This window comes from Taeniopygia guttata, chromosome 8 (assembly GCF_048771995.1).
Source record: "Taeniopygia guttata chromosome 8, bTaeGut7.mat, whole genome shotgun sequence".
Lineage (NCBI taxonomy): Eukaryota > Metazoa > Chordata > Aves > Passeriformes > Estrildidae > Taeniopygia > Taeniopygia guttata.
In genome coordinates, this window is record NC_133033.1 from 20,697,105 (window position 1) to 20,711,609 (window position 14,505).

The 14,505-nt window shown below is 38.5% G+C and overlaps 1 protein-coding gene across 4 annotated transcripts in view; it reads right to left on the reverse strand.

Moving 5' to 3' along the window:
* VAV3 (vav guanine nucleotide exchange factor 3) overlaps nt 1-14,505 on the reverse strand; it is a 148,619-nt gene that overhangs the window by 40,882 nt on the left and 93,232 nt on the right. For 3 of the 4 annotated variants that reach the window (XM_030279319.4, XM_012575150.5, XM_072932592.1), the window contains 2 exons: nt 12,874-12,896; nt 9,837-9,882 (listed from right to left, as the gene is read on the reverse strand). The exons of the other annotated variant lie outside the window; for it this stretch is intronic. In XM_030279319.4, coding sequence (XP_030135179.1) covers nt 9,837-9,882; nt 12,874-12,896 — 69 coding nt within the window. The remainder of the gene's footprint in view (nt 1-9,836; nt 9,883-12,873; nt 12,897-14,505) is intronic. 4 annotated transcript variants of the gene reach the window in all.

Sequence of the window (14,505 nt, forward strand, 5' to 3'; positions counted from 1 at the left end):
TGCAGTAAGGGGAAAAAAATGCCACACCTTGTGGCAACAGCCTATAGTTATCAAAGAATCACTAGGGACCAAACTGACACCAGCAGAACACCCAGACTTCATTCCTTCTCCCAAAATACTGCCCTGCCAAAAAATACACCTCAGACACTTAAATCCCAGCATTGGCTCTTTGAGCTTAGTTTCATCCTTCAGTGTTTCTCAGGTGCCTGAGCCTTGTGCAGAGCAACACACAATTACAGGGTTTAAATCAATCCCTCCAGAAAAGGACAAATAACAAAACTGGCACACAATGCACAGGAGCAATCAGAGCTTTAAGTCCCTATCATTAAGCCTCATACTCTTTTCCTTTTCAGCCTTTCTTGTCTCCATGATAAAGCAAAAAAGGGGAGGGTAAAAATTATAGGGCAGCCTGTAGGGTCTTCTGTAAAGAAGACGTAAAGAAAAAAAAATATTATAGAAGATATACCAGCATTAAGTGACTTCCAATGTACTAAAATGATCCTGCCAGTGACAAGAAGACTGCTACTGCCAGGAGTGTAATGTTGTTCTGGAAGGAAAGTTGTGATCCACGCATGCAGCTTTTGTTGTACCATATTTCATGCTATTTGTTGCTGTCAAACCCAATTAAGGAAAAGGTCCAAGAAGAGTAAACATCCTGCTTTATTGTCTGAACTAAAAGACAGTGCCTCATGCTCCCCCCTCTACTCAGGACCGATTCCAAACAGGCTGGTTAAAGAATAACCTCTACGGTTAACGGACTGAGGCACATTTTCAAGGTATCAGATAATTAAGTTACTTTTTAATTCCCTGTTGCACACTGAAGCTTAAGAAACACAAGTTCTAAGAAGAGCAAGACTGAACATGTCTTCTATTTGTTTGCAGGTCAGCAAGAGCAGCAATGAGGGCTGAACTCCCAGGTTCTCTCACTTAATGCCTAAGTGCTTTACCCTTTTTCCTGAATAAACCACATCTAAGGATTAAAATAACTGAATAAATTGATTCTACTGAAAAATCATCAGATCAGGTTATGTAATGTCACTACTTGAAAATGCTAAGTACCAAATAAATTCAAACATATTGATGAGCTGTTAATTATGATCTGCAAGCTATTTCTTAAAACAACTCAGTACCATAAAAACAGGTAGTTATATGTGAGAAACTCAGTTGTAATCAGTAGATGTCTCAACACAAATATCTGACAGTTGTACAAGGTAGACTAGTAAAGCCTACTATAGAAACAGAATTTACAAGTATATGGATAATATAATATAAAGACTACTAATACTTCCTAAGAACAAGTCAGGGACGTTGTTTACAGTTCTTTAAAGCAGACAATGAAGGTGTTAAGATTATATATTAATGTGGATTAGCAAAATAATTTTAACAGGACTCACAATGAGGGTCTCTTCCACCTTACACTATAAAAGAGGAAAATTTTCCCCCCTGCCCAGAATAAATAAACCACAGAAGGATGGGACATAAAAGGTTGGAACAAGAGTATTTTTTTGAAATAGAAGACAGTGTCCAGAAGGGTCACCCAAAGGAATCTGTGCTTGGCCCTTCCTTGTTCAAAAATGTAATAAGCATTATTAAAATACTAAGAGTGGATTAAGTCTTGAAGAAGGCGAAAAAGCAACTCTATAATAAGAACACTACTTGCAAATGACTGAAGGAAGATTTTATGAACAATAGAATTTAAAATCAGGGAAGAACTCTGGCTGGAAGGATCTTTGGAGGCCATTTGGTCACATCCTCCTGAAAGACTTAAAATTAACATATGGATTGAATACTCATACACAATGATGGAGTGTGAAACAGGTATCACCATAAAGACAACAGATCTCAGAATAATTACTAAGTATTTTTTACAATCGGTTCTTCAATATCATAATCTGATTCTGCTCTGTACCAACACTAAGAAATTTCTTGTGGCAGACACATTACTAGAAAGACCGATTCTTGTACCTAGAAGCACAAAAACAAACAGGGTGGTCAGACATACAGAAGAGCTTCTGTATCAGCAGAATCAAGCAGATAAAACTGCTTCAGGTTAGAGGACATGTGACTGAAAGGGCTATGACAGACAACTCATGAGTGGCATAATAGTGACCAGGAAAAAAGGACTCATTATTTACTTATTTATGAATCTTTTTCTTGATCCATAAACATACAGGCATCAAAGTAATAGGTAGCAAGTTAAAAGCAAACAAAAACATGTGTTTGATTCACACAACTAATTAAGACAGTGACAGTTAAAGGATGTTGTGGAGATATTAGACTAGTTTAAAAATTGTTAATGAAAATACATGGAAGGATGGAATACATGGAAGGAAAATTAAGAGCTAAGAAACAAATACACAAGGTAAGGCAGGAAGCACCACAGAACCTTAGCCCAAATTCTATCCTTCAACATCCATTTAATTGGCTGCTGTTGGAGGGATCCTGAGCTAGCTTGGCCTGCAGCCTAGCTCAGCCTCACTGTTCCCTTCTCTAGCAATCTCAAAGTGGTGAGCAGATTAAAAACACTCCTGAAAAGCAGCATCAGTTTCTCAGGCTCTTGCCTCTGGCCTCTTCTACCAAACTTTGAAACCTTCCTCAGGCAAAAGGCAGAGGGAGTTCTGGGAGCTTCTCTTGTGTGAATTTTCAGCAGTCTTTTTTCTCCCGTGGGATGGCTGCTTTCAATTTTACAATGTTTCCCAAATTCTTTGTGTGAGAATTACTTTGAAGTAGTGATCAAATACTGATTTAGTTAAATGAGTGAGCCACAAAAAAAGAAACCATATGCTTTAGAGTACTGTTAAAATTCTGTTACTTTTGACTATTTTTAATCATTCATTGCCTTATTATCTTTGTTTTGCCTTCTGAGAATTACAGCACCCTGAAGATTAAAATCAGATATGAAAATAGATGGGTAAATGCAATATTCCTCTTGAAGATAAATGAGATCTGTAAGTCCTAAAAAACTTCACCAAATACCAAGCAATTCACTTCCACTTGCCAAGGTAAGTAAAGGCAAATTTGGGCCATATAGCTGCTGGCACAGGTCTCTTTTCGTTTTTAAATAGTGCTGGCACTACTTTTGTGTATGTTTAAAATACAAAACAGTTTATTTTTTGTTTTATTGATCATACTTGTATGCCCATTTTGTCCATCTCTACTTGACTTTTCCTTTTTTCTTCCTCACTACTTCCTTGCGGTTATCTCTATACGGTGAAGTTTTGCTTAAATAGTTGATGCTGAGTGTTTTTATGGAGAAAAAGAGAAAGATAGTGAAAGATTTTTAGTCCACCTCAGCTTAAAAATTATGTTAGTGTATGGCTAGGTATGTATTGAACACCATTATTCCCCTAAGAGAAAAATAAAATGTTAATTCTTAAGATATAGAGACAGTCCCAAAAACACATCCAATAAGACAAAAGAGTTTAAATAACTCAACTAAAAACTAATCTTGCAATCCAACCAGAGAAGGATGAAAGAGTTTGACAAAATAAATACATTTCACCCTTTGGCATCTGGGTCTTCTGATGTTTAATTAAAAGAAAAGGCTAAAGGCTATGTTCTTCTCTGAATGTTAGCTCACTGCTGAGATGCCAAGGGGACAGGCACCTTTCAAATACCTCTCCCCAACAGGAATGTAAAAATAATTTTAATTTAAAATAAAACAAGCCAAATAAAAATCATTAAACTGCATTTGAAATGCTTCATTGGAAGACAAAACTCTGCTTCACCTTCCAGAAACACATTAGTGGAAAATTTCTTGCTGCAAAACATTAGACATGTCTTTTCTTGTAACACAACAAAGACGAATTCATTATTTTGTGAAGCACTGTAGAGAAAAGGGAAAAAAAAACTAAGATCTTGAATGCAATACATGTTTTTAATAAATAAGTGAGATAAATTAATTTGTTCTTACAAACTAGGCTACACAATTCAGTGCATCTCTGAATTCACAGCCATTGAGGCCCAGGTGAGAGAATGTGCCCCATGACGTTGGACCACAAAGAAATTCACTGACTCTGGTCTCAAACACCAACCCCCATCCCAGCCATTGATGTAAAACATGCTCAAACATGTTTATCAATACCAAGAGATTGTCAGGTTAGAGCTGCAGTCAAAGTCCCTCAGAGAACTCCAAGTAAGTGGAGTTCTTACTCTGTGTTCAGTAAGCAGCAGCACATCTCTCCCGCCGAGCAGTGTTCTCCTTGCAGCAAGTGTGCTCCCAGCTGCCCCGTTAAACCTGTTCTGACCTGCAATTCCTCTGCTCCACAAAGATTCCTACAGACATGTATTGGATACATTAGAGGCACCTTGAACAAAGTGCTTAGATGCTGTGTAGAAAAGGAAGAAGTATCTATAGCTGAATAAAACCCAGGCAAAAGTTAAACATGTGTCACATATATGTAAAATCAAACCTCATTTTTGGTTCTATAGCTTGCCTAAAACATCAGCATGCAGAGAAGTCCTAAGTTACTCAGTAAATCTAATGCTCCACAAACATTATAAAAGACATCAAACTTTGTCAAACAACTACTTCTTCACTAGAGAAAGTTTCATGAAACATTTCTCTTTGCTCCAGTATTCCTCCTGGCTTTCCTCAATTTAATTTACAGTTGCCCTCATTTTGTCCAGCCATTAAAACACATCATGTTCCATGCTAACAGTATCTAAAGCTGGAAAGAATGCTCCATATATATTCTAGTTCTTTAGGGATTGCTATTCACATCTACATTTTATTCACAGGGAATATAATTAAATAAGAGATTTAAATGTTTATGAAAAATACCTCTCAATGTATTTCTTGATTCTACACATAGGGATTCCTTTACCCAAGCAAAAAGATGCTACTTCATCTAATTTTATCCTGATGAAGACAAATCCTAATAAGGAGATACTATCAATGACATCAGTCAATTCCTCATGAAATACAGGGGGCTTATTTAATGCTCTTTTTTTTTTTTTTTTTTTTTTTTTTTTTGGTAGACCTTTTTCTGTGGCTTAAAAGCAAGATAAATTCTTGTTCTCAACACTGATACTGATGGCCAGTTAGTTAATACTGGGCCACCAAAACCACAGCCACAATCCCAGGTAGCTGCTGCCACTGTTGAAGTGGAGAAATAAATTCCTGAATGCCTGTTTTCAGCACTGGGCTTCACGCTGCAGACGGTTATCTTTTCTCATCCATGAAATTGGCTATTCTCTGTGCTGGGCTGAATGAGAAAGACAACAGTCAATCAGGACTGCTGAGGATGTGCCTGGATAGCTCAACGAAACAAGAAAATGAGCGACATGCTTCAAATCCTTAGTTAAAGGGTAGCTTTATCTACAACAACTGCATACTTGGCAAAGCATTATCTGCTGGTTGGGATATCCCAGCATTTGAGTTTGAGCCAGATTTTGCTTTTGGCTGGGCATACACTTAGAGTGGCACTGAAATGGAAATCAGAGTTAGACTTGCATATCATAGAGCACACTGGGTAAGAATTTGTGGAAATTTCTCACAGTCTAGTAAGCTTCATTCTTAACTGAAGAGAAAATTTGAACTACCAGTATGACACTACCCCTAATTTTTACTCCAAAGACAGGATGCAAACACTACTACACTACACAAACCCCTGAATATTGTTTCACTGCTTACTAATGACACATATATAACAATGACACAACCTAGTTAAAAGATTGCAAAACCCAACTTCAACAAAATATGAAGCACAAAGTAGCTTATTTCCCACTATAGCTAATGCAATAAACATATCTCCAGTATTGTACTTTTCCCTACACAGATTGTTGTTGTTCTTTGTTGAATGCATATACTTCAGCCCATAAACCCCGTGACTCTCTTCAGATCCCAAGGGGGTTTTAATCATCTGTGTAAAACCAATATTAGAGGATTCACAAAGCAAGTATGGACCAGACACCAACCAGAAATATGAATATCTCTTTTTAAAATTATTATTTGAACTTTAAACTCCTGGGTTGAAAAATACATTTTCTCAAGCTATTGCACTGTATACATGACTTGCTAGTGTTGTTTCCCTCAATGCCAAAAATGTTTGGGATATTCTACTACAACATTTTAGTTTCTGTGATGGGAAAAATATTGGTTCTGGCCCTTGGTTCAGAACTGAGATTTTCTAATCTTTAATCCTTGCTTATAAAGAAATCAGCTATTTAAGAAGTCAGAACATGCTCAGCAGTGATCTTTCACAGAGCAGATTTTGAGTTTAATCTACAATGAATTTTGACTATAGGCTTCAAGTATTCTATTTTTACCAAGTTTATCCTTCTGATATGAAATATACTTTCACACTTCTAGAGATTAAAATTCCAATGTTTATATTAGCAGAAGTGTTTGGGGTAAAACCACTTTCAAAAACACTAAGCTGTGAATCTATCACATTTAGACTCTTTATACTAAAAAAAAAGGACAAACATACACTATACTATTTCAATAGCTGAGAAAGACAGTAATTTTTACTCATGTTAAAATAAATACAAAATTATTTCCATTAAAAACATTGGTCAGACTGTATCATCCTTCTCAAGAATTCACACAATAGAAATTTGTGCTTATGAATATACATATGAATGCTTCATTTGTCATTTAAGCCAATGGTGGATTTTCCATACTTAAACATATTCCCTACATGAAAATGAAATGTCATATAATTATTATTTCACATGCCCATTCTATGCAAAAACTGACATCAGTCTGATCACTTCTCAAATGTATTTAAGCAGAATCATGTTGTTCTACAGTCACATGCAAGCTGTAGACCAAATTTTCCCTGGATTTATAGCTGCAGGTGTATTCACCGTTTCATTTCATTGATGGCTTTTATTATCTTCTGCTTAATCAAAAGAAAGGTTACTTAAAACCTGTCCCACTAAAGCTTAGTAGATGAAGTAATTGAGGAGGCTCTCTGTAACTGGATTGCAGGCTGAAGGCCTAGTGCACATCATAAAGACAAAGCCATATTTTATAGGATTTCCAGTCTTCTCTTCATCTGTACAGTTTCTGCACACTGTTCTTTTTGTACACGTTTTTCTCATGACTGCTTTTGTTTTATGGGAATTTCTCTGCCTCATCAGCCATTAATCATTTTTTCTTCTACCTTTCTTTCTTATCCAGCACAAAGCAAATCTCAAGGAGGAAACTGTCACTGTCAAAACTTTTAACTCAGCCTCAAAGAAAGAGAAATGAAAAAGCCATAAACTAACTTACTGCCTTTAGGGTACTTCAGCTAAATAGGTTCCTTCATCAATGAGCTTTACCAGCAGGAAACAAGATATTTCAATCCAGTAGCCTCCCATTGTTTTGTTTAGGCCGTCCTTCAACTTGCACTACTTCTCATCAAATTTAAATGATTTTTCATTCTGGGCTAAGCTGTTTCAGCAAAAGTTGAATTTGACTTTAAGAATAAAAAAGAAGCACCAATGCATTAACTTGACCGTGCCATTCATTATTCTTTACTAAAATAGCCAAGACACACATAACAGAACAATACTGACAAGTTACAACCCAAAATATTTGCATTTACTGGTGATATCAAACTCCATCAATGTTTAGTCACTGCAGGTGCTGGTTACACTTCACAGCAATTGCCAGCTCCCTAACCCAGCACCCACACTTCAGCACCATCACATCACGGGCTGCAGCAGCAGCTGACCAAACCTTCTCAAGACAAAGCAGTCTGGCAGTCAAACTTTTGACCACCTCCCTCAGCAAAAAGAGCATCCTGGTGCTCAGACTCTTCAGAACTTTACATGGCAATGCTGTTGGAAAGCTCTGAGGCTCAATGCAGTAATGCAGGCCTGACATGACTGATCTCTTCCAAGCACTGCCCTCTGGATAGCATCTGTCTCTCAAGGCAATGTGCAATCTGATGAACAGTAGTACCTAGATTATGCAAAATAGATGCCAGGAGTTTACCAAAGAATTGAAAAGTTATACCCACCAGGTTACAGGAGAACAGAGAATGCCTATCTTGACAAAATGCAAAACAAAAATCTCATTTCATATGAAAATAGTCAGTGTATGGTATGTGTACAGAGCACATTAGTATGTAATATATTTATCATTATTATTTGTTTTAAATCTTTAAAATGTCAGAAGCAATTCTGTAAGTCTTCTAGAGCCATGTCTCTAAGAAAGGGACTTAAAGTTCATACAGACATTCTGCATTTCTTTTGTCTTGCAAAAATATTATGAGGACCAAGAACTTCACGTCATAACAAGATTATCTCAACAACTCAAAGAACTGTTCTGTGTAGGTATATGGACAAGGCAGGGGGCAAGCAGAACTGTATTTTAGGCATTGGCCATATGCAACTTTCAAAGACCTACTTAATTCAACTGGTTTTGGTGATTTCAATGGTACTTAGTCTTCAATAAAAACTACTTTTAAACTATCCTTGTATATAAAGATCCTGCAAATACTTCCATCATACTTCAACAGCAAGTAAAATCACCAGCACACTCAAAAGGTTCTCAAAGCTAAATTACTTGACTTTTTTTGACTCTATTGAGACAGCTGTTTTAAAAGATACTGAGCCTATGAGGACTATTCTGCAAGCACACAATTACACTTCACTGCAACATGTTCCAATGAATAGGAAGAACTCAGTCTTGTTAGCTAACACTTGGAAGAAATCATCTCCTTCTGCATTATTTAATTCCTACCCTTGATGTTTTCCCCTCTGACTGTATTAATTTTCAGAGTTACAGGGTGCTCATTTTTTTCTTTAATGGCTGCAGTCGTCACCACACACAGAACCATTTCTAGAATCATGAAGCAGGTTTATTTTGCTAGAGGGAACAAAGTGACGATACGTGTTCCAAAACATGTCAAAGGTACGTGAGTAAGAAAGGTGTGGTCTGCTTCAGCTAGTTACAACATTTAGACTTTCCAAGCCAAGACAGCTGCAGTGCTAGTGGCACAACCAGCATTCCTACTTTTCGAAAATGCTTAGCTCTGCCAGGCTATAATGTGGTGTACAGAATTGCCATCCTGTTTAATGTTTAACTCCAACTATTCTCAGATGTCCACATCTAGAAATATTTAATAATCCACGGCTTACTTTTATTCCAAATAGTATCTGCATAACAAATCCAGAGTAATTAAACTATACAAGAAACATAAAGGACAGAAATGTAATTACTGACACTAAAATGACACTAAAAATATCACACAGTTACACTGAAAAACATTGAATATTTTATACAGACACATAATGGGTCTCCAGAGGAAATGTTCACTCACTTGAGTACAAAACCTATAACCAAGCATTTAACTTTCTTAAGGGCTGCTGCTGCCATGATTCCACAGAAGTATCTACTATAAACTAACAGGAAAAATAAAATCACTTTGAAATTCAATATAAAACTGCAATTGGTTTATGCCTTTCAGAAAAGCAACTCATACAGTTAAGCACTGAGCACCACTAGAGTTAAGAGCTAAGAATATCCAGAACTTGAAGACTTAGAACCTGAACTTTATAAGCAACTGTCTGCTATTCATCCCTTTGTTATTTCATATAAAACTACGGAGTACAGTAGGGTGGGTCATATTAACTGAAAGCCCAGAAGCATTTTGTTGTTCAAATAGAACCAGAGCTCTACTTAAAGAAAAAACAAGGGGGAAAAAATTAAGAGTTCAACCAGCTGACTTTATCTTTGAAATCACAAACAAAGCAATCACTTTAGACCTTCATGACTTCAGCAGTCAAGTTCTCAGAATTGTGTGCATGGCAATAGCATTCACAATGCAGCTTAAGCAAGTTAAAGCTTTCTTGCTCTTTTATTTAATGCTTAAGTATGAAAAAGTCATGATACAAACCTGGGTCCACATGTCTAGAGCTCCTTCTAATTCCATTTGTTCGTTTCTGCAGCGCAAAAATAAAAATCAAGGATATGAATAAACAAGTTTTCATGGAGGCTCACTGCAATCCTTTCATTACCACAATCTACTAGGCAAAGCTTGTTTTCTTAAGTTATTTCCCCGAACCACCAACACAATTATCTTTATCTCATAGAAAGATCGCACTTTGAAAAATATTCTTAGTTATGTTGATGGCTTTTTCATATATCCCATATTTTCTGACACTAGGCTGAAAGAGTCTGAGTCCATAGAAGGTTTGTTCATAATCAACAGTTTTGATACTGAGAACAAATTATTTTTTAATCATTTTTGAATAAGATAGAGGGGAAACATGCAGTCTGGCATTATCTACCCCAGGTAACATCCACCAACACAAAAGTCAAAGCCACTTGCATTACTTTAATAATGTAGAAACTTTCACTATTTCTACTTTAAACTGAAGCTAACTACAATTCCCTATGGAATGCTTAATTTCCTTATTTTCTGGGCAAATATTTAAATACATTTAGCAACTTGTCTGTCTCTGTAAAATTGGAGGAACCAGAGTTGTGTGAAATCAGAAACCTCTCTGACAAGATTCAGATTATTTCCATTTATTTTCTATATTTTATACACTGAAACATTTACTGTGTATCTCTGGAAATTTCAATGTGCAATAATGTAAATTTGCAAACTACTCATCTGCTTTTGCAAACTTGTTTTATCTGCTAACTTGCATGATGATTCATGCATTTATTTATTTTTTAATCAAACCAAGCAGAGAAAGGCATGTTGCATAACAAAGGGAACAATTAGGTTGCTCTGATTTACTCGCCGTTGATATAAACTGATGCAGGACACACACCAAGGCAAGCCAGAAAGCAGTAACCTGAGGCATAACCCAATTACCAAGCCCTGTATCAGGCAAGCAAAATCAAAAGCTTGGTTTGAAAACAGCTTTCCATCTGAGTCCTTGCTCTCCATACCCCACAAGTCTAATTAAATAAAGGATAGAAGTTTTGCTTCATCTGTAGTGGATAGAATAAAAATTTAAAGCTGATGCCACAATGAAGATAATAGTACTGGATAAAGCAAAATGCTCAACTATATCCTATATTGTTTTTTATAGATAGCAGCCATGTTACTGATACAGATTGATGCAGATTGGTGAGCAACCACAGATTTGCACAAGAAAGGGAAAGGAGCAGGACTCGGAAAAGTACAAAGGGAGACAAAGAAATGCTTAATTGAAATGAAAAATAACAGAGGGACTGTGACACCTCAAGTCATATACACCAATGGACTGGCTGGAAAATGGTTTTAAGGAAATAGTTCTTGAGCTGTATGAAAATGAGCTCAAGACCCTTAAACATATTAAATTACCAGTAGATTCTTTACTGGTGTAAAACCTAAATCCATGTTTTCCAAAATGACAATTCTTTATCCATTCTTAAATTTTCTTCTGCACTGAGAGATTTAAAGCAGGCACTTAAATGTGAGTCTTGGTAAAAATTAATGTAATCCTGATGTTTTAGATTAACTCAATAGGCAACAGCAAATCAACACCTCCAGAAAGGAGGCCTTAATTTTCCTAACAAGAAAAAACATATTTTTTCATCCAGACACAGTATGGTCACCACAGTTAGCTTTAGGAAGGCTGGCAACTTGTCCACTAAACCCAACAGATGATCTGTCAAAGGTCTCCAGCCAAGCCTCCCAGCTGCAGGACTGGAAAGGCATCAGGCAAATGGACCACACTGTGATTCTCAAAGTTTAGAGTGCCCTTACTCAGCACATGTGCCAAGGCAGAGACATGACAGACTGGGCAGCAGCTGGCCAGAGGCATGGTTGAGGATGCAGTGAGGAGAGCAACAGGGGCTGGGCACAGGCATGGGCAGGGCACAGGCATGGGCTGGGCACAGGCACGGGCTGGCACAGGCACGGGCAGCACACCCCTCTCCTCTGCCAGAGCTCCTCTGTCACCACACGATTCCCTTGCAGGATCCCAGGAGCAGGAGCCCACCTGGGGCCCACATGCCAGGAGCTTAGCAGAGGGTGTAGAGCTGCCCTCACCCAGCCCCACTGCTGTCTGGGGTTACAGTGACACCCAAACAGCTCAAACATCAGAGAGCACAGCCGTGGTCAGCCCTTCACACAGCTACCCCTGCACCAGCCATGTCAGCAACGACATCCTCCCATTACTCCTATCAGCAACAGCATCAAACACAGCCATGCTTATGGAGAGAAGCAACATTTATACTCACATGCTGCTCATAACTGGCATGTCATTTAAGCAATTACCATAAACATCTGATCTAAAACACTATTAACTATTATGCTCTAGGTCTGAAGTGCTGCCTCTCTTTTATCAGACGGGACAGACAAAACCCAGCTGCTGTGCCCTCCTGTACAACAGTGAAGAGGTCCCAGAAGCTGGCCAAAAAATCACCAGGGTGGCCTGCAGCCTTCCTAGGCTGACAGCAAGCTACACTATGTGCACAATAGCAGCTTTCAGGTCCCGTTCTAACATTATCTCCAGATTATACAAACTCCATACCACAGGATACCTCTACAAACTTAGTCTTTTCACATGAAGAAGCAAACACTGCCTTGCCAATCCTTCATCACCCCACAGTTATCTAGCATGGTAGAGAAACAAAAAAAAGAATACTTTTAACTCTACAGCCAGATTTTGTGTAGGAATAGTAAGGATCTAACCACCAGTTGTGAAGCAATGTATGTTTTCTTACCTGTAGCTTAAAAAAGCAGTTCCACCCCTCCCTTTCAGTGCTCTCAGCGCTGTCATTTTGCTCCAAGTTTAATTTGCACTTGGAGCAGAAAATTCATATTTAATCGCAAATATCTTGTTGCTTAGACAATTTTTACAGCACTCTAAATCTGTCTGCAAACCCAGAAGAAAAATATACCTTCTCCATCAGCATGTATACAGAGTAATAAGGAGCTCTTATGTCACCAACAAAACAAACATCACATGCAAAACAAAACAAATCCTTACCTCATGTTTCACGTTTCCGTGTTCTGAAACATAAGTAAAAATTGGCATTATTGTTGATTGCAAATTGTGCACCTTTTACAGAGCAATCTCAGCGTGTGCTGTGTGGTGTAACAGAAAACCCTGCTGCCTCCTTTTGCCACCTGATCCGTGCAGCCGCCCAGAGCCCGGGCGCGCCGGGTGCTGTTGTGCAAACGCCACCGCGCTGCCGGCGCTCATTGGCCCTGCCAGGCTGCGCCCATGGCCGGGCTGGCTCCGGCTGCAGGGCACCTGCACGCTCCAGCAGCGGCACGGCAGGCCAGGACACCACACCTGACAAACCCTCAGAGCGCTGCAAAAATGCTGCAGAAATACTGGCTCATTGGGAACTCAAAGCTACAGTTCATTGCAAGTCAAGTTCACGCCTTTTTTTCTCTGCCTTTTCACAGTGTGACAAGGTGTACCAAGGTTAAATGTGTACCTTTAGCTTCAAAGTGTTCTATGTTTCATGTTCAATTCACCATTGCTTTAGTACACCAGAGACTGGCGTCACTGCTGGTTTGTTTGCTTTTACTATAATTTTTACAGTACTACTTAAAAATTAGGGAAAAAATCCTGTGGGACATTAGAAAGAGTGAATAAAGCCAGTAACACTTCAGCACATACACACCACCACACATCACAAAAGGCACAAAAGAACATATCTTTCCTACACGTCCTTTGAACATCTAATCTGATAGCAGGTATTTGGGTGCACTCTAGATTCTGGGTCAGTGCCTTACCAAAGCACACACAGCTGTATTTGCCTATGTCTGCCTCTGGCAGTACACACGCTGCTGAGGCCCAGCACAAGCTGCACATGCCGGGTCTCTGCGCACTTCAGCACACTGGAAAACTTTTACTGTGCTGGCTTCTGAACAGGAAGGCATAGCCACAGTAAAACAAATAATAAACTTTAACTTTTGTTCCACAAAGAAAGGCTCCATTAGGCAGTGGAGTGTGGGAAAGCAGAAGGCCTGGCGTGCCTGGGCGGGCGGGCACAGCCCCGCAGCGCTCACGTACACCCGCGGTGCCGCGCAGCTCAGCCACGAGAGCGCTTCTGCGCCCGCCACCTTTCCAGAGGGAGGCGTCTGCATTTCCAGAGTGAGCAAAGAGAAGAAACATAAGCCCGCCCCAAGGAAGAGATGCAGGTAGTCTGTTGAGGTTTTCTAAGCAGCCTGAGGGAATTGGTTGCCCAAGTACTGCTGAAATTCAATAACATTTTGGTCTTTTACAATCTGATTATGCCTTCAGAATTTTTGCCAAAACATGAATAAAATCTCCTTTTGAATGCTTGATCTCAGCATTATGAATGACTTGAAATGAAGTTACATAGGTAAGTAGTTGCAAAAGAGGCCAAAATTCTAATCCAGACTTAGGGGTTTTCTTTCTTTTCTATATTCTAAAGACTTACTTTTATTTCAGCAGGTCATTTATCAAAATGTTGAAATGGAAATGTTATTCTATCCTCCAATGGGAATGAATGAATCTGATTTTCAAACATTGCTGTTGAGTATTATTTTTACCTCTAGAAAATATCCCAAATCCAACTCCATCAATGAGTTCCATCTGGTGATCACAGCATCCCAGAGGTTTTTATAATAAATAATTAGGAAA